The following is a 23,972-nucleotide window of genomic DNA, read 5'->3' as shown; positions in this document are numbered from 1 at the left end:
GACTACAGTTGCACATATTATTCAGAAATTTAAGATCCATGGGACTGTAGCCAACCTCCCTGGATGTGGCCGCAGGAGGAAAATTGATGACAAATCAAAGAGACAGATAATCCGAATGGTAACAAAAGAGCCCAGAAAGACTTCTAAAGAGATCCAAGGTGAACTTCATGCTCAAGGAACATCAGTGTCAGATCGCACCATCTGTCGTTGTTTGAGCCAAAGTGGACTACATGGGAGACGACCAAGGAGGACACAAATCATAAAAAAGCTAGACTGGAATATGCCAAACTACATGCTGACAAGCCACAAAGCTTCTGGGAGAATGTCCTATGGACAGATGAGACAAAAATGGAACTTTTTGCCAAGGCACATCAGCTCTATGTTCACAGATGGAAAAAAGAAGCATTTCAGGAAAAGAACACTGTCCCTACTGTGAAACATGGAGGAGGCTCTGTTATATTCTGGGGCTGCTTTGCTGCATCTGGCACAGGGTGTCTTGAATCTGTGCAGGGTAGAATGAAATCTGAAGACTATCAAGGGATTCTAGAGAGAAATGTAGCTGGCCAGTGTCAGAAAGCTTGGTCTCAGTCGCAGGTCATGGATCTTGCAACAGGACAATGACCCAAAACACAGCTAAAAACACCCAAGAATGGCTAAGAGGAAAACATTGGACTATTCTAAAATGGCCTTCTATGAGCCCTGACCTCAATCCTATTGAGCATCTTTGGAAGGAGCTGAAACATGCCGTCTGGAAAAGACACCCTTCAAACCGGAAACAACTGGAGCAGTTTGCTCATGAGGAGTGGGCCAAAATACCTGCTGAGAGGTGCAGAAGTCTCACTGACAGTTACAGGAATTGCAGTGATTGCCTCAAAAGGTTGTGCAACAAAATATTACGTTAGGGGTACCATCATTTTTGTCTAGGCCTGTTCCATGAGTTTATTATTATTATTATTATTATTTTTTTTAAATAATTCTATTGAAGCATGGTTGAAAAGCAATGTCTGACTTTCATTGGTTAACATTCATAGAATTTTTATATTATTACTTTTGTCAGATTAAAGTTTCTTCTGTGACCATTGTGAGTTTTTCTTTCATTGACCGAAGGGTACCAACAACTTTGTCCATGTGTGTATTCATTAATATTCAGTGGTGAAGGCTGAACATTCAGCTTCTTCAGTGGTGAATGGATTGAAAATCAATAATGGATGAGACTCTGTCATAAAAGTGGTTAAAAATGGGTAAAAACAAATGTGCTATATGGGGAATATTAGTAGCAAACAGAGTCAAGTGAGAGTGTTGTGTTTATTGTGTCATTGTGTTCACAAGCATCTTATCCATATTGTGTCATTGTGTTCACAAGCGTTTTATTTACATTGTGTCGTTGTGTCCACAAGCGTCTGATCCACATTGTGTCATTGTGTTCACAAGTGTTATATTGACATACCATATAATATTGTCAAATAATTTCCCCGAGATCCAAAACCAGCCTTACCAGCCATGGATTTAAAATACCCGATTTCTTTCACGTGACTGTATGTGGAACTACTTTTCTGCACAACAAACCACACCCTGATGACTCATAGAACCAATCACATGAACGTGAATTTGCGCGGAGTGATGTGTCGCGACAGCGGAAGGTTATCGCCGGGTGTTGATGGTCAGTATATAATGTCATGTGACACCGTCGTCTCGGTTCTTTTTCCTAGCGACACACACTTGTTATACGGTTTTGGGCACAAGGCTCCTCTGCTCAAAATGGCAGTGTAGCGGCTTGCAGCGGAAAACTCGCAGCGGCAACACCTGCAGTGCAACGGCTATTTGCACTGGCTCTATTTATCAAAATGGCGTAAGTACAATTTCTTAATTTACGTACAGAAAACATGTTTATATTGTCCGGTTAGCGCAACACATTAGCGGGGGTTGAACCGTATGTTATCACACGTCATGTCATAATATTTACTTAGTTATGTATCAGTTATTTGTTGAAAAATATTAAACATTTAATTTTGTCAAAATAAAAAAAAGTATATATGTATATTAAAAAATGCCATAAAAGGCAAAGAACTGGGCTAATTAGCAATGGCGCTAATGTTAGACTAGTACGTCACATTCGACATCCTTTCATAGTAATCGTTCAAAGTGTCTATATATGTTAAATGAACAAGTAAATTGAATAGATATAGTAGTGTAAAACACATACGATGTTGGTGGATGAAGATAAACGGTAAGTTTACTATTGTTGTCGACCAGGCAACGTGGCACATTCAAAATGGCGCCCGTTTTACTACAAATGACATCGGGTGCTTTTGTTATGAAAATGGCGCGGGCGCCAAAGGCACAACTCCTTCTAAGCGGAAGTGAAGGCGTGGCTACTGGCTGTTCGTGACCATATACAGAAGTCTTGTTTTACTTGAAGGGCGGGTATTTCCAGCTCACAACGAGGCTTTACCACAAGATTTCCCATTAAGCACCACCTTGATTAATGTTTCTGTAGTAATGGTAGTGAAATGAATATTTAGGTCGAGCTTTTATTCAGGGACCTGTATTTCAACTGCTTGGTTACATACTGTTTAAGGGAAGAGACTTTGGCATTAGTCAAACATGTTTAATCGACCATTTTCTATAGTCTACAGTTCCTCATTCCCTTCAAGATTGTCCTCGTTTTGTATACGTGACACTCCTTTTTATTTTGTTAAAGCTTACCCCTTGACCTTTTTGTGTGTTTTCTATCTTCTCAGGTCCCTCGAGGCAACCACCCTCAGCACTGCTGCATTTGACAGCATATCAACCCTTCTTGACTCGTCATCAGAACTCCTGTTCTTTTTGAGTCTGACCAAGCACCATGACTCTGAGCTCTCAGATTTGCGTGGAAGAAATGAGGACCCTGTTCTTGGGGTCCTCGACTCTGATGGCTGACCCCTTTGGGCCCCTTCTGGACGAAGATGAAGAGAGAGCTCTATCCGAGGGGTCTTCATCGCCCCTCTCCTTCTCTTCATACTCTGATTCTTACACCTCCTCCCCGTTTTCTTCCCCCTCAGCCCCCGATCCTCTAGGATGTAAAGGCGGGTGTGATGTGCCGCTCCCCTGGCTGTCTGCCAGTGAGCAGTTTGATGCTCACATTGGGGCAGATCAGAAAGAAGGTGAAGGTTCTTGTAAAACACTAAAGCACACTAGTAGCTGTTAAATAAGTTACAGATAACTAAATGATTTTATGTTTAATGATCATACTGATGGACACACACACCCCCAAAAGGCAACAAGGGCCACAAATAAACAATTCTTTTTCTGTTACAGTGGATGCGTTTTCAGGCATGGACTGGATGACGGAGAAGATCGACCTCAGTGATTTTGACCTGGACTCACTCATTGGGTCCTGTGAATTGGATGAGCCTCCCAGCTCTCCAGAGGAGCTTCTGGCATCTCTGGAGTCCCAAATGGATCTGGACTTGGCACCACTCCCATTCCCATCAGCATCTACACCTGTTCCAGAAGAGCTCAACCTGCCTTCTTTCCCTCTAGATGTACCAGTTGAGTTAGAGATACAACATGAGCCTGTTTCTGTTGTTGAGATTAAATCTGAGCCAGTCTCACCAGCTCCACCATCTCCTGCATTTACGCTAGAGTTGGGCAGTGAAGTGGATATCTCCATTGCAGAGATGGAGAGAACCACACCCAAGGCCAGTTCTGACAACCAGACCCCCAGTATTGTGCTGTCCCTTTCCCCTGCCCACATAGTGGTGGTTCTTACAACCAAAGAAGAGCCAAGCATTAGCTCTTCCTCAGATCAATCTGACAGTGGCATTGAATCGGTATCTGGTTCACCTCCTCGTGTTCAGAGCCCTGCTCCATCACCCAAATTTACTGGTTCCTCCAGAACCAAACCCTACTCTAAACCTGACCCTGATACAGTTGAAAAAGTTGCTGGTAAAGTAAAGGCTGTATCAGGATCGAGCAAAACGGTAGACAAGAAACTGAAGAAAATGGAGCAGAATAAGACAGCAGCTACTCGCTACAGACAGAAGAAACGAGTGGAGCAGGAGGTCATTAACGCAGAGTGTTCTGAGTTAGAGCAGAAAAACAGAGAGCTGGCAGAGAAGGCAGACGCGATCAGTCGGGAGATCCAGTACCTAAAGGATCTCCTTGAGGAAGTCCGGTCAGCAAAAAACCGAAAGAACAAGTCCAAGCCCAGCTCTTCTTAAGATTGTGTCTGTATGATTGGCATGATTTTTATAAGAAGGGCACTGGAAGGTTCTATAGGAGTATCTGTGCTAGTGTTTCCCCACACCCTCAAAATTCCGGTATAGTCACAGGATATTGTTGCATAGATAAACATGTAGTACTTAAGGTAGATAAAAGTAGATTTATGCACAAACCTGTTACACACCTAAAGCCCAGTCATTCATCTTTAACTCTCTCACTTCACCTCTTAACAACATTGTCCAGAAAGGGGCCTCATATCAAGCAGTGGATATTTGTTACACTGAATATTGCTCTTGTTTCCTGTACATAGCTTCAGTTGCATTCTTCAGCTTTATTTAAAATTCTGGTGTTTGGCATGAATTTATGGTGTACTATGCTACTGTGTGTCTTCTGTTTTCTAATAAAGCTTCTAAACTTTTATGGATTGTCCTTTTTATTTTTCCAGAGAAATAAAGTGGATGAAAAGGTTTGGGGGGTAATAATAATAATGAATGTGACTTTGCATGACTTGCTGGTGAATCATCAGCTTGTGAATGCACACATGCTATAAAGGGAACAGTATGAGGAAACTGATACCAACTTCTGTTTCTTAAACCACACCAGTATAGGGTGAGTGTATTGCATAAGATGTGGTGAAAGGCTAGTATGTAAGTTTTGAACTTCAGCTGGCTAAGTGGCAGGGGAGCATCTCTACCTGTAACAAATAAGTTGGTTTCAACCATTAATTACCACAAACCCTCCCACAGTGTGTTGACTTTACTTCAATATAAATCTTTACACATGTTTGAGACATTATCACATTATCTAGGCTCATCAATTTTGTGTGTACAAAGAAAGATCTAAGTGTTTTGTGAATTTCTTGACTTTAGACACCCTATAAATATAATAGATATTGAAAATATTAGATATTTATTTTCCATTTATCAAAGTGCATTCTTTTCATATTTTTGTTACTGTAATCTTTACATTTGAGTCAATTCAAATATATTTGTATAGTGCTTTTCAAGCAGCATTATAGAACATAGAGTACAAAGTACACAAATATTGTACAAAGATTATACAATTTGTACTGTATGACTGCATGGCACCATTACTGTGAAGAACTGAATAATTTCAGTATTAAAGTGAACATTGATCTTACTTTGTTCGAGGCAGTCACTTGTCCAACCTGACGCATGTGTAGTTAATACTTTCTCTAACATGGTATCCAGACTGAATCTCCCGTCTGCTTAAAAATAGCAAATACAGCCCTGACACGTCGCTTATTGAGTTAATGGCCACCGTTTGGCTTACAATTGTCATACGATATTTAGCTGAGTTTTATAGGTTAGATCATTTGGTTTGTCTTACCATAAGTTGATTAGTGATTGTGTTTCTTTGCTAATTACAACTGAAATTGTTTACTGAAATTATACTCTACTTTCTAGCATTGCTGCATTAAATTAACTGCTACTGTGTCTGTGCTGCGTTAAGAAGATTTGGAACAGATCACCTCTACATAAAGTACATCTTCAACAAGCTCTGATACTGAAAAAGAATGTTTCCTTGGAATATGTTCTTATTAAATAACACTAAGAAGAATGACATTAGCTACATTTAAACAAAAGTAGAAAACGAAGAATCACACAACAACCAGAAGGCAGTGCATGTTATAGCAGGGAAAAGAGAGGACTTTGATGACTGTAGGAAGGGAAGGATTATATTTAGCCATTTAAACAGCTTTGACTGCAGGCACTCATAATTACCGAAGCGGCATGCAGAGAATTTGCACACTAAACAAAGGCATGCCTCTTTGAAATTTGAACCTCTAAACCGTCAAGTTGAGGCAGAGAGAGAGAGAGCAAAAAGAGAGAGCGTAAAAATGAGTCTTAAAGTCCCTGGCATTGTTCAGGGACAATCTAATCAGAAATTCTGATATTTGTAATTCAGAATTGTAATAATTCAGATACGCTTTTCAACATACTCTATTCGTATTTGCCTGTTTTTTCCAAAATTTAGCTCATCTGTTGATATACACACTTCTACCTTTTCTGGAAAAGGGAAAATTAGGACCACAAGTTGGTGGACCATTTTCATTTTAGTGCTGGTATGAGCTCTGGAAACAGTGCAAAGGCAATGTTGTCAGCTGTAATACTGTAGTCCGAAACTGAATACTAAAAATCCATTTTGGCTTGACCAACTACCAAAACACAGCAAGAGTGGTTAAGATAGTCAAGATATTTTCCAACTTTCTTATTTCTTAAACGTTTCAAATTGCCTCACTGTTTCAAATAATTTGTCGACGATATAGTATTAGTGCCAGCAATTCAGAAACTACTTCCTATATAGCTGCATGTATCAACTGGCAAAGATGGTTGACCAACTTAAACAGCTTGGCCTGTCTTTTCGCAAATGCTAGGTTAGATTAAGCTTATATATAAGATATATATATATAAATTCACATAAAACTCCAGATATACTATATAAATATACAGTATTGATGTGCACCCTTTATTTTATTAATCTATTTTCTTGCTATATAGCAAAAAGTTTGTGGAAACCTGACCATCACACCCATATGTGGTTTTTGAACATCTTTTCCAGTCCTGTTTTGCTCATATAATAACCTCCAATGTTCTGTGAGGAGGCACAGGCAGTTTTCCAATTAATCTAAGATGCATTCGATAGCGCTGGGGTTAGAAATGTGCAGGTCACTCAAGTTCTTCTACTCTAACCTTAACACACCACGTCTTCGTGTAGCGCGCTCACTTTGTTCACAGGGGTGTTGAAACAGGTTTGGGCTCCTTAATGTGACATTCTGTACAATTGTGTGCTTTCAACTATGTAGCCACAGTTTGAGGAACAACGTATGGGTGTGACAGTTCGTTATCCTCAGACTTTCGGCAGTTATCTGGTAATGCAGTGTTGAAAAAGTCAAAAAATATCCAATCAACTTTGACGCTATAGTCAGAATCTGAATCTTGTGAACTTGGGAAATCCAAAAAGCTCACAGATGTCCTTAATAAACAACAGATAAATGTGTAATTATATACCTATTGACAATTATTATATTTTTGTGGATAGATTTGTGGTTAAGAGGGAAATGTCCAACTAATAGGAAGACAGAAAACTATCTGCGTTCTCTTCTAATTCTGTGGAGAGGTTTATAACGTGAAGCAGATCCGTTGCTCCTGAGGGATTATAGTGACTATAAGACTGGGAGCTGCAAGCGCAGACCGGTTCAAACCGGATTACACTGGCTATGTCAACCAGGAAACTCCAAACTAATACAGCTCAAGTTAGCCACGCCCTTCAGTTACTATTGTGAACATTTCAATCCGACCTTTTTAAACGCACTGCTTAAGTTACCGAATGGAACCCCACCTGAAAACCGGGCAATAAACTCATTTAATGGTGTGTGTGTGTGTGTGTGTGTGTGTGTGTGTGTGTGTGTGTGTGTGTGTGTGTGTGTGTGTGTGTGTGTGTGTGTGTGTGTGTGTGTGTGTGTGTGTGTGTGTGTGTAGTATTATTATCCTACATGACGTCTTCAGGGAGACTGGAGGTTTTTATAGATTTTCTCGCGCGCGCGCGCGTTGTTTGGGCGTACTCACGAGCTTCTCACTGATTGGATAATTTAAACGTATGTCACCGTAACAACCATAGAGCTCGGCAAGTTAGCGCCTCAGTAATTCAGTAGAACTTGGGGCGTATTTTAGAGCCCTCTAGCGGACAACGCACGAATAGCACCAGTTTTACTTATTATATAGTTATTACATTTGTTTTAATTTCTGAACGTTTGTTATTAACAAAGAACATATAGTAAAAATAACCAGATTTATTTCTATTCATTTGCACTTTATTTTTGTAAATTTAAACAAGGGATATGATGTTATATGATGTCATAAACGCTTAAACTTAATCTTTACGTATTTTAAAGCATTTTAGGTCATGCGTGTAACTTTAATTTTCACTCAAATATACTTTAAATAATTACGTCCACTTTATTCGAATACGTTTTTGAAGTCCATTTTTTTTTTTTTTATTTGAATGCAATTTCTTTACTTTTTATGCCACGTGAGCAATATATTTCTTTTTGCATCCGACAAACACACGATGGCGCTGTTGGGCATTCGTGTCAAAAAGGAATTACCGAAGAAGAGAAAAGGCTGTGTTTTCAACCCCAACGTAGTCACTACATCTATACACTATATGCATTATCAATGTAAGTCATTATGTTCACTACGTAGTGCCCTAGATAGTCAATCCGTTCGGGATTCAGTACAAGCTGCAATAGTTTCATCATGTGAGCCTGGTTTACTTAAATGAAGTGTTTCGTCTTAAAAAGGTGTTTTATATTTAATGGTGTTTTACTGAGGTAGGTTTTGTTATTTGATAATAATGATGATAATAATAATAATAATAATAATAATAAACAACTCATCAAGTTAAAAGTTACTCAAATAAGAGATAAATGGACGTATTTTTGTTTATACTGTTGGAGTTAACAGGTTTTTAGTATTTTATGGTAATTCAAAAGAATTAATATTTTTAAACAGGTATTTTTTGTTATAATAGTAATTCGTATTATTATTATTATTATTATTATTATTATTATTATTATTATAATACTTAATTATTTGTTTATTTATTTTTATTTATTATTGTATTTTAATAAAAACAAACAAATAAATAAATAATGATGATAACAATAATAATAATAATAATAAAAATAATAATAATATGAATTACTATTATAACTATGAATATATATATTCATATAAATACCTTTATTTATTTATTTATTTATTTATTTATTTATTTATTAATTTAATTTTTTTAAAACCCCCCCAAAAAAACAACAGAGCCTTTTCCAGCATGTCTTGCCGAGAGAATCATGTTATTTGGAGCTCAGGACCCCTGGAGGCGTACCTGCATCCTTCTCCATGGACTCCAGGTGCCACTGTCGTGACCTACAATCCCCCTAAAACCCCAAACAACCTTTTCCACTTATCGGAATCCTTCTTCCTTCGTCTTCTCCTGGGAGCTCGAGTAGTCGGGGATCTCCTCTGCAAGCGCCTCGGCGTCCAACGCTGCGCTCTCGTTCACAGGCCCGATCGTGAGGACGGCACACCCGCAAACCTGCTTCTTCTTCCTCTTCATGGCTTGGAGGACACGTGGAGGCCGCATCTTGCTCCTGAGGAAGACTTTCAGCCTCAAGATCCTGGTTATATAACTTCGAAAAGCGGCCCACGCTGGACCGATTGTAACCTGGAAACTGTTAAGGATAGAATTCGGGCAAAACTTCCTTCTCTTGAGGCTTCTATTGACTACACGTTCCTTGGAGAAGCGTCACACCCAGGATTGTTTTCCCGTATCGTTCGAGGAGAGGAGAAGCAGTGGAGGGTCTGGGAGGATGAAGGCCACATTGCCTTTCTCACACCGTTTCCGAACACTCCAGGGATCACGGTGGTGATTCCTCGTAAACCGCTCACCAGTGACATCCTCCGCCTCGAGGACGGAGATTACACAGAGCTGGTGCTGGCAATCCGGAAAGTGGCGAGGCTGTTAGAAGAAGCTCTGGGAGCATGGGGGGTGGGGGTCATATTTGAAGGGTTTGAGATTGACTACGCTCATGCTAAACTGATTCCTCTGGTTTCGTCGCAAGGAAACGTGACGCAGCGCGCAGTGTGTTCAGTACCAGAGTTTTATGAGTTGTATCCCGGGTTTGTGAGCTCAGCTAATGGACCCTCAGCTACTTCTGAACAGTTAAGACAGATCTATGACAAAATCACTAAAACATCATAGGACTGATGTTTAAGTCTATGTTTCTACTTAAAAAAATACTTTTCTTTTGTCTTTGTCCTTCTACACATTTGACTGCAGTTTTGAGGCCTACATTTTGCAACTGCTCAGTTCATTGCTTTGACTTGCCTCAACATTTTAGTGAGCTCAAACTGGACAGCTTTTAAATCGCATATATACAGAATTATCCTTGTTTAAATACCAAAATACTTTTAGTTTCCATTGGTTTTTGCACCAAAATGATATATTTATTTGTTAAAATAATTAATCTCAATGTAAATTAGGTATAATATTGACCTTCACTGTATTTAAGTAAACATCGCTATCTTTCCTGTATCTGTGTTATTCATGTCAATTGTTTCATATTGCGTTTAAATGCTGGCATCTGATTGGTCAGAAGGTGCCCAATCACAAGGTGCCCAATCACAAGTGTATACATACTTGCTTGCAAATTACTTACTAAATTACAAATTACAGATAAATCTTACCATTTGGCTAATCAGGGTTCCCACGCGTCCTGGAAAACCTGGAAATCCTGGAAAATTTATGACCAATGTTCCAGTCCTGGAAAACACATGGAAAATGAAAGAAAACATAAATTGTCCTGGAAAAAATCTTGTTGTCCTGGAAAATGATTATTTTTAAATAGTGATGCTCCGATTGATTGGCCACCGATCATGATCGGCCGATATTGACTAAAAATAGCTAGATCGGTGAACCCCAAAAGTGCCGATCAAAAAAGCCGATCACGTGACGTAAATTACTCGCGCGACTTTTTCACACCTGCATGCACGGCGCACAGGTAAACAACAGCAGAGCGGAGCTTACCAGTGGCAACATGAGTTCTCCCGTCTGGAAGTTTTTCAAAGTGTCCGATAAAGACGTAAAGTTAGCCGTTTGCAATGTATGTCGTGATGAAATCCCTCGAGGTGGAAGCAAGCAACGGCATTTTAATACCACTAACATGATTAGGCATCTTAGAACACGCCATACAACTGAATATGCCGAGTATGAGAAACTAAACCAGCCGAAGCCAACAACGTCCCCATCCCTCAACCAGCCGACTGTGAGTGATGCATTTAAACTAGTAGTGATGTGAGTGTGAGTGATGCCTTTTATGATTGAGACCTGAAGGATTTTGTACTCTGTGTTAGTAGGCCGAGGCCCAGCATGTTTTGGTCTGAAACATTTTGTGGCCAATTGTTTAATTTTAATATATTAAAAATTTTATTTACATTTTACAAGTAGCCTGGGCCTATGTAACCTCATACCATCCTAAGTTCATCTGGTTGGTAACTATCTGCTTGGCCTCCTTGTTTCTCTGCCTTGTTATTTAGAAAGGATGGCATTGGTTTACAGTAGCTTTCATTATTTTATTTTTTGGATCTGATGTAGTTGGTTCCTCAACTACATCAGACGTTCATAATAACAACAGAAAAAAACACTTGCCATAGTTTTGTCCTTTGTGGCAGTAGCCAGTTTTGGTGTAACAAGTTTTACATTTTGCTTGCAATTATAAAATGTAATCAGTGTATTAAGAGGCGACATCCCATTAAGCTGATCTGATGTGTGTTGGTCTGCCTGACCCCTCTTTGTTTGGAATAATTTTAAGTTACTCTGCCTTATTTGGGAAAGATGGCCTACAGTAGCTTTAAGTTCTCATTTTCTAAAATAAACACTTGGTGGTTCATCTTGACTGTAGCCTATTTCTACAGTTTTTTTCTCAATACAGTTAATTTAGAGTTAATTTCATTTCTAAAAATGGTGCTCTGCTAGATTATAGATAAAAGATTCCCATTCCTCTGCCATTCTGTGATCGGCAGTGATCGGCAATCGGCAGATCATGATCTTGGTGATCGGCCCCAAAAATACTGATCGGAGCATCTCTATTTTTAAATGTTCTTGATCATTTAAAGAACAGTTTACAACTGGTCGAAACAATTAGTAACAGAAAGCGCTCTGTTCAGGGACGCTGAGTTTTGACGGGTTTTTTGTTATGCTGTTTAATCTCGCTGTGACGGATGACGCTGGCGGTTTCAGGTGCTAGGAATGGTTTAAGTGCTCGAATGTTTTCAGCAAATGGTGACGGGTAAACAGGTTATATTAACCTTGTTAATCTGAATATCATGTGCAAGGGGAATGCACAGCAAACTAAAGCATGCATGACGGCATTGGCCTGAGAAAGGAAAGGGTATTAATATATGCAGTCTTTTTATTTTATAAATGTTGAAATTTCATTCACATGACAAATTGTCTTTAAAAGTATAGTTAAGTAATAGCCATAAAGTGTACGTTGTTTTTAAGACTTCTGGAGAGAAGAAAATATTACTTTAGGCCGTGAATCTGTGATCCTTGTCTTTTTTGCTAAATTTGAAATGTCCTGGAAAAGTCCTGGAAAATGATCTCTGAAAAAGAGTGGGAACCCTGCTAATATATGATAAGCCTGACCTTTGACACCATGTAGCGTATATGTGCTTTCTTACTTATTCTGGGTTAAAAAACACTGGGCCATGAAGGCAAGGTCTGACAGGCAGTAACGTGTGACAGATTCCTTGATTTTAAAATCCATGTGCACCTTATTGTCCACGATCAATGTTCAGTCATGTGCAGTGTACCTTTTCATGTTTTCCTCTCATATTTAGAGGGAAGGGTTATAATGCTTTATAACACTATGACCGATCAACATGGGAGATCAAACAGAGCAACAGGAAATCCCTCCCACTCTCCAGGAAATCCCTCCCATTCTGATAGTATAGCTATTTTTGCTCTCTACTCCTGGTGTCTTCTGAAGATGGGACAATGATAGAGACCTATCTCAGTATATATCTCTTATATCTCTATATGGTTTCTTCTCTCTTGTTTTTTTCGAGCTCCTAATCAGGTTTATCAGTAATTGTAATTTTTAAGGTTTTGGTTTGGATTAAATATTTAATTCTGGACACTTAGTTGCCATTTCTCTCAGTTATTATTATTATTATTATTATTATTATTATTATTATTATTATTATTATTTAAATAATTGTTCATTTATTGAATTTAATGAATTTTGTTACATATAATAATAATAATAATAATAATAATAATAATAATAATAATAATAATAATAACATTATTATTATTATTATTAATATTATATGTAACATAATTCATTAAATTAAATAAATGAACAATTATTTAAATGAATGAAATCTAACATTTATTTTACTTATAATAGCTGAATTCATATATGTTAAAAACCTCAAGATTCCATACTAAAAACACCTTGCTGCCGATATCCACACTTAACTAATAGCAAGGAAAGAATTGGAATTAGCTGACTCCATCTGGGACCCGAATATAATGCAACTTTTACAGCTGTTCCCATTGGACTTGATTAACCTCATCTGTACGCACAGCTAATGATGGTGAGACATGAGCAGGTTACAGAGATAAATGTTAATTAAAATTCTTTTCATATCGTTCATAGTTATTTGGATGACTATGTAATTTGGCCAAAGTATAATAGTTTAACATCAACATGTGTTTTGATGTTTGAGAAGCTATTTGTACTTCTTATGTACAGTTGGACCTGTGACAATGTCCATGACATTTTTAAAAATTGTACAAAACTGATGTTTTGTGTTCTCCATGATATTAAGTAAAAAATATTGGCAGTAATATTCTAAAATAATAAAAAAAATAATAAAGAATCCAGCACATTGCTGTAATTTTGCTCTTTGACATTGCCAAGACACAACCAATTATTTCTCAGCATTAATTAAGCAGGTAGCACCACGTATTTACACAATTGCCAGCTTTTTCCACCTTCGTGGCCTCTCGACCACCTCATAATTAATCTCTAGACGTTTTCATTAACAGATTAATTAGAACAGGTTTTATGTTACTGGATATATGGCGTCATCGCAGAGAAACGTTGTAATGAAAGGTCTTTCAGTGGGGGAAGTGTAAAAACCAAGAACGAAAATCAAGATATGTTTTCTTATGTAAATATATACATGTTTTTGTCTTGTATGAAAAAATAATTATAGTCCGGACAGCTGAGCGAATCATTGGCACAACTCTCCCCACGCTCCAAGATCTGTACCTCTCCAGAGTGAGCAAAAGGGCAAAGACAATCACTCTGGACCCCTCACATCCAGCACACACACTCTTCGAACTGTTGCCATCTGGTCGACGCTACAGAGCTCTGAGCACCAAAATGACCAGACATAGGAACAGTTTCTTCCCTCAGGCAATCCATCTGATGAACACTTAACATACATCTGATGAACACTTAACATACACAGAACAAACTCTATTCTTACATTATTTACACACACTTACTTATTTATATTTCAATTTGCACATCTATATTTTAATTTGCACATTTATCCACTGTACATACAATTGCCTTTATTATCCACTGTACATACAACTGCAATTATTATATATGTGTTCATGACTTATCAATGCCATTCTGTTATTTACACTGTGGAGCTTCTGTACTAGAACAAATTCCTCGTATGTGAAAACATACTTGGCAATAAAAATTATTCTGAAAAATTATCAAGGTTATATCTGTGCTTCAATTCGCTAGATGATAAAAAAAAAAAGCTCTTCATCTGTCTTAGTGTACGATAAAATCTCTAAGATTATTTTAAGAATAATCTTAAAATAAAATTAAGATAATTTTGCTCTTTTAGAAATATTTGGAGATGTTAAGTTTCGTGAATAAAAATGTTACATGTTTTACATGCAGTAATTTAATCACATGAGGCTGTAAGAATTATGCAGTAATATCAATTCTACAAAATGATTCATTTTTTGATTTATTTTTAAATAAATGTTTAAACCCCCGAACATCAAAGATTCATGTCAGCCATATGTTTCAAATATAAATATAATTCCATAATCGCAAACTAGAGCTTATATAATGTATATAAGTGGTATAAAGGCAGGGGTAGCAAAGCATAAGCAGTTATAATGCAATGTGCCATAAATAGTCTCTAAATCTGTGCTTCTGTGAGTTTCTGTGTCTAAAATTATGCTGTAAGCTGTTTTAAACAGCCTTATCAACTTGATAAAATATAAGAGAAATGTATAGAAACATATAGAAATATATTTATATATAGTGATTTGAACTGTTCGATAAATCTAAACAAAAACAGAGCTCGAGTGCAAACCTATGATGTAAATTTCATACCGTAATTTATGAATCACACACTGGATATGAATTGTACAATGACAATGTACAGAACTACAGGATTAAACCTTAAGTCAGCTGGATTAGAATAATAACCCTGATCTCTAATAACTTGCTTGCAAATTGACTGTTTTTTTACACACTAACATTTATTTCCGTTTTTTTTGCGGTTCCCTTCAGACAGGAGCAGAAGTTCATTCTGTCCATCTTGGAGATGTAAAGTATCGGATCAATGGTGCTGCTCAAGTCCATGATAGAGAAGACCGAGACGCTAATTTGGCAGTTCATCTGGATGAAAGTGTAGGTTGAGGCAAATGGCATGAGTGCCACAGGTGGCAAATAGTTGACCACGATGATGGTCAGCAGGATGACCACCATTTTAAAGGCTTTCTTCTTCACAGGGTTCATGGTCTCTTTGCCAGCGACACTCTTGCGCAACACCCAGATGATCGATATGTTGCAGAAGACCATGATGAAAAAGGAAGACAGGATGAGGCTGCTGAACACCTTGGTCACACTCATTACTCCTAAAATGCTCTTTATGATAGCATAAGCCAAGATCATCAACCATACCAAGGCTGAGATGCCTATGCGTATGCGGTTATCGCGGATGTTCATGAACACTATAGGGTGCGCGACAGCCATGTACCTGTCCAAGCAGATGCAGGTAAGGAACAACGGCGTTGTATCTTTTACTCCATAGGCAAAACGCTGTAAGTGCCAGATGCCCCAGTGGTCCAAATACAGGCGGTTTGTCAGTTCTATAGGCGTCATCAGGCAGAAGAATGTATCCAGTGCAGCTAAGTTGAAGATAAACACGTCGGACGTGGAAGCTTCACTTTTGCCCCTTGCTATGTGCCACATCACCAGCGTGTTGGCGGGGAATCCCAAGGCCAGGTTAAAAACTTTGACAGTGAAGTAAAAGATGAAGGCATATGGAGCCTCGGCACACTGTTCGTATTGGTACCAAAGCGGCTGACGCCAGCCAAGATCTGTAAGATTTGGGGGTAGTGAGAAGTTACTCATCTCACTGTTATTGAGACCTAAAAAGGAAGTACAGAGTTTGGTTTGGTTTGTTCATCCTTTTCTCTTAATGCAATCTACTTTACACCATAATTATCCATATATTGAAGCTGATACCAAAACTGATACCATCATCTACCAAAGGTTCCCCAAAAAACTTTAGCCATTTGGATCACTCACCACTCTCCATCACCAAATTGATCTTGCTACAGAAGCGTGACTCGTCGTTTTGTATTCGTTGCACACCACAACTTGACCCTTCCTCTGTTTAATACTCTGTCATCTGGGGCACCCTGGTATAAGCACATCCTAGAGGGAGATCAATTCACGGCATCTTCGTCAGGACCAATCAGCGCAGCACTTTTCAACAAGAAGACAGCAGCCAAAGATGGTACGCCAGCCTGATTGGTCCAAGTCGCATGAGGACGCGTTCATTTGGATGTTCTTTAGGTACAGATGCCCCATAATGGGAGGGACAGTCGGTACCAGTGATGCAACTGTGGGGAGACAGCAGAACTTTGAGTAAACAAGTGATGCAAGGCTGAAATGAGTAAATCTAATGTAACATGTTACAAATACATGTTTCTGCCAGTCAGCAGATTCTGAACTGGTATTCCGTTGATGAATGAGACAGTCAGTGGGCAGAAAAGAGGCATGAGATTATTGAGTTTTTCACTTATTCCTCATAATTATTTAAAAAATAAAGCAGTGTGTCAAATAGTGTGGTTTTTATAATGTCCTCTATATTTTTGATAAAACCTAATGTAGTGAAATCTTGGGTTATCAATAGTAGTGAAATCAATAGGGTTCATTCATTTTATAGGTTATTTATATAATTTTAACCAAGCATTCTAGTTGTTATGTTCTGTAGTCAAATATAATATATACACTTGTAACTAACGTCTGATATTGACGTGATCTTTGGGAGTTTTTCCTGCTTCCAGCATATTAACTATAAGAAGTGACTGTCTTGTACTGTTTGTCTTTACTGTTACTGTACGGTCTGTTTGCACTGTCCTTGTCTTGCACTCTTGCACTAGGCTGCACATGTTGCACTTTATGTGGCTAGGATTTAAGACCTTGTTTTATGTAGCTTTATGTCGTTTTTTTGTAGCACCATGGTCCTAGAGAACTGTTGTTTCATTTCACTGTGTACTGCATCAGCTATATATGGTTATATATGGACTTGACTAATAAATCCCACACTGTGATAGGTGTCATTGTAATAAGATAATCAATGTTATTTACTTCACAGACGTTTTTAATGTTATAGCTGATCTGTGTGTGTGTGTGTATTTGTACACACAGGGGTTGGATGATGAAACTGAAACATTAAAATGAAGTTGAACATCTCCCATTGCCTGCACAGTCACCAGATCTGAATATTATTGAGGCACTTTTTTTTCTTGGAGGAGCAAGTCAGGAAAGATTTTCCTCCTCCAGCATCATGTAGTGACCTGGCCACTGTTCTGACCTCTTATCTGCCTCTTCTTTGTGTTTTTATGTTGGTAATCATTGTCATCCTTACAAGTTTTCTAGTCTTCTTCTTCCCAAGAAATACTTATGCCTGAATTCATCTGTGTGAGTCCTTCACTCCATCATTTACCTCATATTTAATTTCACCAGGCACCGTGTGGGACTATCTGGGGAGCAATGATCAGTCTCTACTTGATTAAAACCTTTAAAAGCTATGATTCCACATGGATAAAAGGTGTTGCCATCTGTCAGCCCACCCACATCAGACTTGGGGCTTGGGGCTTATAAAAACTAACCTGTGCACAAGTATTCACCTCCTTAAACTTTTCAACATCTTGTAGTGATACAACACTGAATTAAAAACTGACTTAATTGGGATTCTATGCCAGGATTTTTGTCAATGTGACTGAATGTACTGGAACACAATTTGAGGTGGTAAATATTGATACAAACACAGCTTTATTTATATTTGTACATATTTATTCACTGAGTCAGTATTTTGGTCTATTTTATATGCATTCATAATATGAAATCGAAAATAAGACCATTTCAGTTCCAGATTTAAAGGGAGGTGAAAAGGTACAAACCGCTGTAGTTGATGATATTCCTACCTTGCTTGTAATGGATGTTTCTTGTATTATGCACTTTTCCAGACTGAAATTCTGTCTGTTTGGGGTTTGGAAAATGTCCTAATAATGAAGCTGATGACTCAGCATTGAAAAACAGACACACACACACTATTAAAAAAACAACTAAAACAGCTAAAAGCATACTGTTTTTACAGCTAAAAATGTTGCTCAGTCTCTGTTAATTCCAAATGATTTCTTTCCGTTATTAATAATAGGCCTGTCCTATACTGTACTTACAGTAAGAGACTTCTTGTGAGATTGTATTTACACTAAAAAAAACAGATGAAAAACATGATGACTGTTACACCAGTGCTTTTCCCCAAAGTGGAAACAGAAACAGGAAATGATTTGGATCTTATTTTAGCTCTGAACTGTTGAACGGGCCTAAAGTAAAACACGTGATGTTCATTGTCTGATTTTCTAAGCTTTAGACAGTTACATACAATGACCAACAGGGGGCGAACAAAACCTATAACAGAGACCGTGCTTTCTACCCACTGCAGTCTTTTACTGATTTACAAACACACAAACACACACACAAACACACACACACACACACACACACACACACACACACACACACACACACTGTGCAGCATAAACACTGTAGCCTATTATTGTGTACAGAAATGTAACTGAAAACACAGCAAACTTTATTTATTTATCTTCTGAAAGAAATGAGGGATTTGGTGGCCCAGTTGCAAACAGACAATGAGAGACTGTGGCAGGAGTGGACACCAGTTGAGTTGCCTGATCCTGACCTAGGCTCTGCTAATATAGCATGGCCGATAACAACGCGGCCAGCAGAAATGAGTGTAGGCGCTGTCTAACGATTTGCGTTCATTCCATGAGATTGACGCTATCCAAAATGTAATGGTGGATCATTGAATGCGTGTATGCGTGTATGTAATATAGTGCCCACCAAGCAGGCCTTTTTCTTGTTTGATCATCTCAAAGGGGAGGACCAATATTATATTAAGTATGGGTCAAGTGCTGATAAGAGTGATCCAGATGAAATTATCTCAGCTTTGCATGAGTTATATGTGTGTGCAGAGTCATACATTGTGTTACAGTCTTCATTAAGTCTTTTTCTCACATTGGCAACACAATGGGGAAACATTATTAAAGTTCTCCTTTTTGAGAAAGTGAAAAGCTGTTCGCCTGATCCTATTTCAAATGCTAATGTAATTGATCGATTTGTTGACTACTTGTCTGATAATGCTTTTTGTCAAGAGTTGAAGCAATTGATAGCACGCCAGCCCATTGCAAGTTGTTAGAGGTCAGCGGGAAAGCAATTCACTGGAAAATAGAGGGGATGCCAGGTGGGGCAAGGGGTCAGTCAGTACCTGTGTTAAGCGAGATACAATATGGGGTTCAGGGAGGTCCTGGGATTTGGGTCCATGGTTTGGTTGGTGGTGGTCAATTGTCTGAATTAAGCCAGCTGTGGGAGCTGTTGCATCAGCAGCAACGGTAGATAGATCAGCTTACCTGAGCCTTGGCCCATAATCACACCTCCTTTGCATGTGGTCATTCGTCTCATTCCGCTCCAGTGATTTGTAGATGGTGCCAACATCCAGGTCATTCTGCTCATGAGTGTTATGGTGAATGATTGCCCTCAGTCACGTCCTTTTGCTGTGTCATCATCCAGCGTCCCTTGGTGGGGGCACTCATGGCTCTCGTCTTTTTGATGGTAATCAATTGGTAACCTGTTTGGTCCTCCACCCGATCTTTTTGTTAATATTGGAGTGTCCCAATACCCTATTTGATCAGTACTAGTTTATGGTGTCCACTTTAACAAAGAGCTGTTTTCGGCTGAGATTTGAACCTTGGAGCCAGGATCTTTTGCAGTCTTGTCCTTGGCTGCTGTGCTGAGCATCTAATGGACTCTTGTTATGGATATTGGTAATCTTGGGGTGGATATTGAATTGTGTGGTAGTATAGCTTCTGGTTGTGGGTTACTGCTAGGGTTACTGGGAATGAATGTGCTTATTTGCTTCTACCGGGAGCCTTTTGTGCCCACTTTATTTAAGCTACCACCTGTGACTCAGGATTCAAAAGTTCATGAGGCATTCCAAGACTGTCAACAGGTTATGTATGCTTTAGATTGTGGAGGAAATGTGTAGGTATTAGGGTGTAGTGTGTCATTTTCCATTTGTAACTGCCACTTGTTTGTCCTTGTTCATGGGTTTGCCCAGGGGCCTGTTGCCCTCCCCTTCCCTGGTGCGAGTAACTGGGGGTACTGTTTCAGTGCCTGCAGTCACCGTTGGCACCATTGATGTAGTCCTCTACAACACTATGGTCATAGGTAAGTTGCAAGAAGTGTATTTGGTGGATTTACCTGTTGTCTTCACCAAAGTTTCTTTAAGGAATGCTAAAATAGCTTTTTGAGATGCTTCTGCTATGTCAGTTTTAAAGCAAATTGAGGCAGTTGATATAGGGGGGCTACTGGGTGGAGATTAGGTTAGGGCAGGTTATGGCTCTTCTTCAACAGTATGATAGTGTGCTCTGAACTCATGAAGGGGACCTGTGTTTAACTAGCTTCCTTTCCCATGAGAACCCATTAATCAACGGCATTCCGGTTTAACAGCGCTATAGACGAATTCTACCATCTGAATATAAGCTGATAAAAAAATCATATTAGCTAGCTACTCGATGCAAAACAAATTTGGGACAGTTCAATTCTAAAACTTGAATGTTTTTCTGTTGCCTCATATTGAGGAAACATTAGAGATTCATTGACAAGTGCCCACTGTATTTTCACTTTAAATTTGGTCAGTGGGTATAATCAAGCCCCTGTTTTTGAACCTGATTGCCCCAAGACTACCTTCTGTTCACCTTTTGGGCTGTTTGAAAGGAATCGTAAGCTGTTTGGTCTGTGTAATGCTAAAAGCACCTTCCAACGATGTATGTAGCGACTCTTTAGTGATCAGCATCACCAATCTGTTTTGTTATATCTGAATGCTAGCATTGTGTTTTCCTCATTAATACAACAACACCTGAAGAGACTGAAGATGGTGTGGGTGTCTACGAGTTGCAGGCCTCAAGGTAAAATTGGGGAAGTGTGCCTTTTTTCAGGGGGAGGTAAGGAATATGGGCCATGTAATTTTATCCCAGGGAGTAGCAACAGACCCAAGTAAAGTCAAGGCTGTGGATCAGTGGCCCGAACCAAGGATGGTGTCAGAGTTGCAAACCTTTTTTGGTGTCGTTAGCTACTCTCAGCATTTTGTGGAAGGGTTGCTAGGTTGGTGGTTAAATAGTGGCCGAACTAATTAGGGCCAAGTGTGGTCAGGAGTCAGGAGCAACATAGTCGGAACAATGCAAGGATGCATTTCAGTCCCTAAAATGGAAGCTTACCACTACGTCTCTCCTAGTGTAGGCAGACATCCCGCGACTGTTTATATTGGAAGTCGATGCCAAGAGGAGGTCACAAGAGGTTAACGGCAAGGTTAGACCTATAGCTTATGCTAGCCATAGTACACACAGATAACAATCCATTGAGTCTTTTGGCCACAGCAGAGCTTGGGGCTACCGAGCAGAGGTGGGGGTCTGACTTGGCTTCTTTGGATTTTGTGAATCAGTATCTGTCTCTGCTATATTGTGTTAAGGAGAGTAGTTTCCCAGGAGCAGTAGTCCCTGATCTGTTGAGGTGAACCGTGGCTATAGAATCATTTAAGGTGTTGACAATGAGGGCCATGCAGGCTTGGCCAAGTCGTTCTGTGCCTGAACTATTGTATTGCAGCAGAAGAACCCAGTCATAGGGGAAGCCATAAAGTTCTGGCAGCATGGAAGGCCACAAGAGTGGCAACCTCTACCTAAGTCAGTGGCTACACTTCTTGGACATTGGGACTGGTTGGTGGAGCAAGAGGGCCTATTGTACTGGGTTTTCCATCCTGATGGTGGTGAAGTGGTGCTTCAATTAGTGCTACCAGTGACTTTACAGTCTGAAGTATTAACAAAGTTACATCAGCGCAATGGTCACCAATGCACTGAATGTACCCTTGAGTTGGTATGTCAGCTGTCCTATTGGCTGATGTTACCCACTGGATTTAGGATTGTGAGCGGTTTCAGCAAGCCAAAGATCCACCAGTTTCCCGAAATTATATGGGGCATTTATTGGCCTCTTGCCCAAATGAGATAATGGCCATTGATTTTACAGTGTTGGAACAGTCCTAGTCTGGGCAGGAGAATGTGTTTGTAATGACAGTTAACAAATTCACTGTGGCAGTACCCACTTGTGATCAGCGGGCTGAGAGACTGTGGCATGTGTCTTATTGGAAGAGTGGATATTGGAAGAGTTGTTCCTGGGGGATTCATTCCAGGGCCGTAATTCTGAGTCCAACTTGATTCAGCAGTTGTGCAGCCTCTACCAGGTGGGTAAGTCCCACAGCACTCCTTACCGTCCGGCCAGTAATGGCCAGTGTGTCTGGGCATCCTGCCTTCATTTAGTCTTTTTTTCTCTCTCTCTCAAATTAATTTTGTGATGTTTATTTAGGCTTTGAAACTGCCGTTGTAGTAGTTGGTTGTGGTGCTTCCAGCGACAAAAACATTAATTTTGTTGATGGCAATTGATTATTGTGTTTTTTGATGAGATCGAATTGTAGTGAGTGTGTGCATGCTTGTCTGAAACCCTATTTGTGTTTTATTTCCCTTCAGAATTGGCTAGCAACAGCAAGAGTGGTGCCTGCTACAGCAAGAGTGGTGCCTTTCTGTGCATTCGTGGTGAAGATTTTGACAGTTGCAAGCCTGTGTGTCCTGTGAATTTAATGTGAAGGGTATGTCCCTGGTAGTAGGCCCCCGGAGTGGCATAGTCGGTTACTTGGTCTAGCAGCCCAGATTTAGCATATTTGCTCCATGTATAGGAATATAAACTGGCAAGGGATTAGGGCTTTAGAGTTATCTATTTTCTGTCTCCGTGCACTCTGCCACACCTGCATCTGGGCCCTGAATATAATGCAACTTTTACAGCTGTTCCCATGGGACATGATTACTTTAAGCAAATCTGTATGCACAGCTAATGATGGCAATGGGTTACAAATAGGTTACAGAGATAAATGTAAATCAAAATCCTTTTCATATCTTTCATGGTTGTTTGGATAACTGTATGTAATGTGGCAAATGTATAATAGTTTTAGCATATGTGTATCTGTGTATGTTTGAGATGCTATTTTTACTATTTGATTTTTTCCTGTATCATTGTTCTTGAAAATTCACAGAACTGTACAAAAAACAACTTAAACTTAGAAACTTATGTCTTTTTCTACTAAACTCTACTAATCTACTAAACATTCAACATTATTTTGTGTTCTCAATGATATTAAACAAATAATATAGATATATGGATATGCGACATGCGACATGCAAAGTAGCAGTAACATTCTGAAAAGAATAAACAAATAAATAATCCAGCACAATAATTTTGCACTTTGGCATTGCCAAGACACAACTAATTATTTCGCAGAGATAATTAAGCAGGTAGCACCACGTAATTTACACAATTACCAGCTTTTCCCACCTGTGTTGCCTCTCGAAGACCTCGTAATTAATCCCTAGACGTTTTCATTAACAACTTAATTAGAGCAGGTTTATGTTACTGGATATATGGCGTCATCACAGAGAAACAGGGTTAACATCAGTGTGGATGATGGAGGGGAATCGAAAAGGTCTTGGAAAACCAAGGT

At 39.1% G+C, this 23,972-nt stretch overlaps 3 protein-coding genes across 3 annotated transcripts; 2 read left to right on the top strand and 1 right to left on the bottom strand.

The window, feature by feature from the left end:
* Window positions 1-1,688: 1,688 nt before the first annotated feature.
* On the top strand, window positions 1,689-4,623 carry atf4a (activating transcription factor 4a). Its single transcript, XM_060868770.1, has 3 exons — window positions 1,689-1,849; window positions 2,742-3,143; window positions 3,298-4,623. Exons 2-3 carry the CDS (start codon window positions 2,846-2,848, stop codon window positions 4,200-4,202), a joined length of 1,203 nt encoding a protein of 400 aa, XP_060724753.1. The 5' UTR covers window positions 1,689-1,849; window positions 2,742-2,845; the 3' UTR covers window positions 4,203-4,623.
* Window positions 4,624-8,462: 3,839 nt separating this feature from the next.
* Window positions 8,463-11,058, top strand: LOC132844893 (uncharacterized). Its single transcript, XM_060868768.1, has 2 exons — window positions 8,463-8,557; window positions 9,045-11,058. The coding sequence occupies exons 1-2, from the start codon at window positions 8,505-8,507 to the stop codon at window positions 9,985-9,987; spliced, it is 996 nt and encodes a 331-aa protein (XP_060724751.1). The 5' UTR covers window positions 8,463-8,504; the 3' UTR covers window positions 9,988-11,058.
* A 4,243-nt stretch (window positions 11,059-15,301) lies between these two features.
* Window positions 15,302-19,876, bottom strand: LOC132844786 (P2Y purinoceptor 1-like). Its single transcript, XM_060868595.1, has 3 exons — window positions 19,783-19,876; window positions 16,585-16,686; window positions 15,302-16,209 (listed from the first exon to the last, which is right to left on the bottom strand). Exons 1-3 carry the CDS (start codon window positions 19,874-19,876, stop codon window positions 15,302-15,304), a joined length of 1,104 nt encoding a protein of 367 aa, XP_060724578.1.
* Window positions 19,877-23,972: the final 4,096 nt, after the last annotated feature.

Source organism: Tachysurus vachellii, chromosome 4, assembly GCF_030014155.1.
Source record: "Tachysurus vachellii isolate PV-2020 chromosome 4, HZAU_Pvac_v1, whole genome shotgun sequence".
Taxonomy (NCBI): domain Eukaryota; kingdom Metazoa; phylum Chordata; class Actinopteri; order Siluriformes; family Bagridae; genus Tachysurus; species Tachysurus vachellii.
This window is presented reverse-complemented; position numbering and strand designations above follow the sequence as displayed.

Coding starts and splice junctions, on each gene's coding strand:
- LOC132844893 (XM_060868768.1), top strand. CDS start 8,505: ATGAAGTGTTTCGTCTTAAAAAGGTGTTTTATATTTAATGGTGTTTTA. Junction 8,558..9,044: donor TTTAATGGTGTTTTACTGAG/GTAGGTTTTGTT, acceptor AAAAAACAACAG/AGCCTTTTCCAGCATGTCTT.
- LOC132844786 (XM_060868595.1), bottom strand. CDS start 19,876: ATGACCTGGATGTTGGCACCATCTACAAATCACTGGAGCGGAATGAGA. Junction 16,687..19,782: donor GATTATGGGCCAAGGCTCAG/GTAAGCTGATCT, acceptor GTCTCCCCACAG/TTGCATCACTGGTACCGACT. Junction 16,210..16,584: donor CTTGGACCAATCAGGCTGGC/GTACCATCTTTG, acceptor CTTCCTTTTTAG/GTCTCAATAACAGTGAGATG.
- atf4a (XM_060868770.1), top strand. CDS start 2,846: ATGACTCTGAGCTCTCAGATTTGCGTGGAAGAAATGAGGACCCTGTTC. Junction 3,144..3,297: donor TGGGGCAGATCAGAAAGAAG/GTGAAGGTTCTT, acceptor TTTCTGTTACAG/TGGATGCGTTTTCAGGCATG.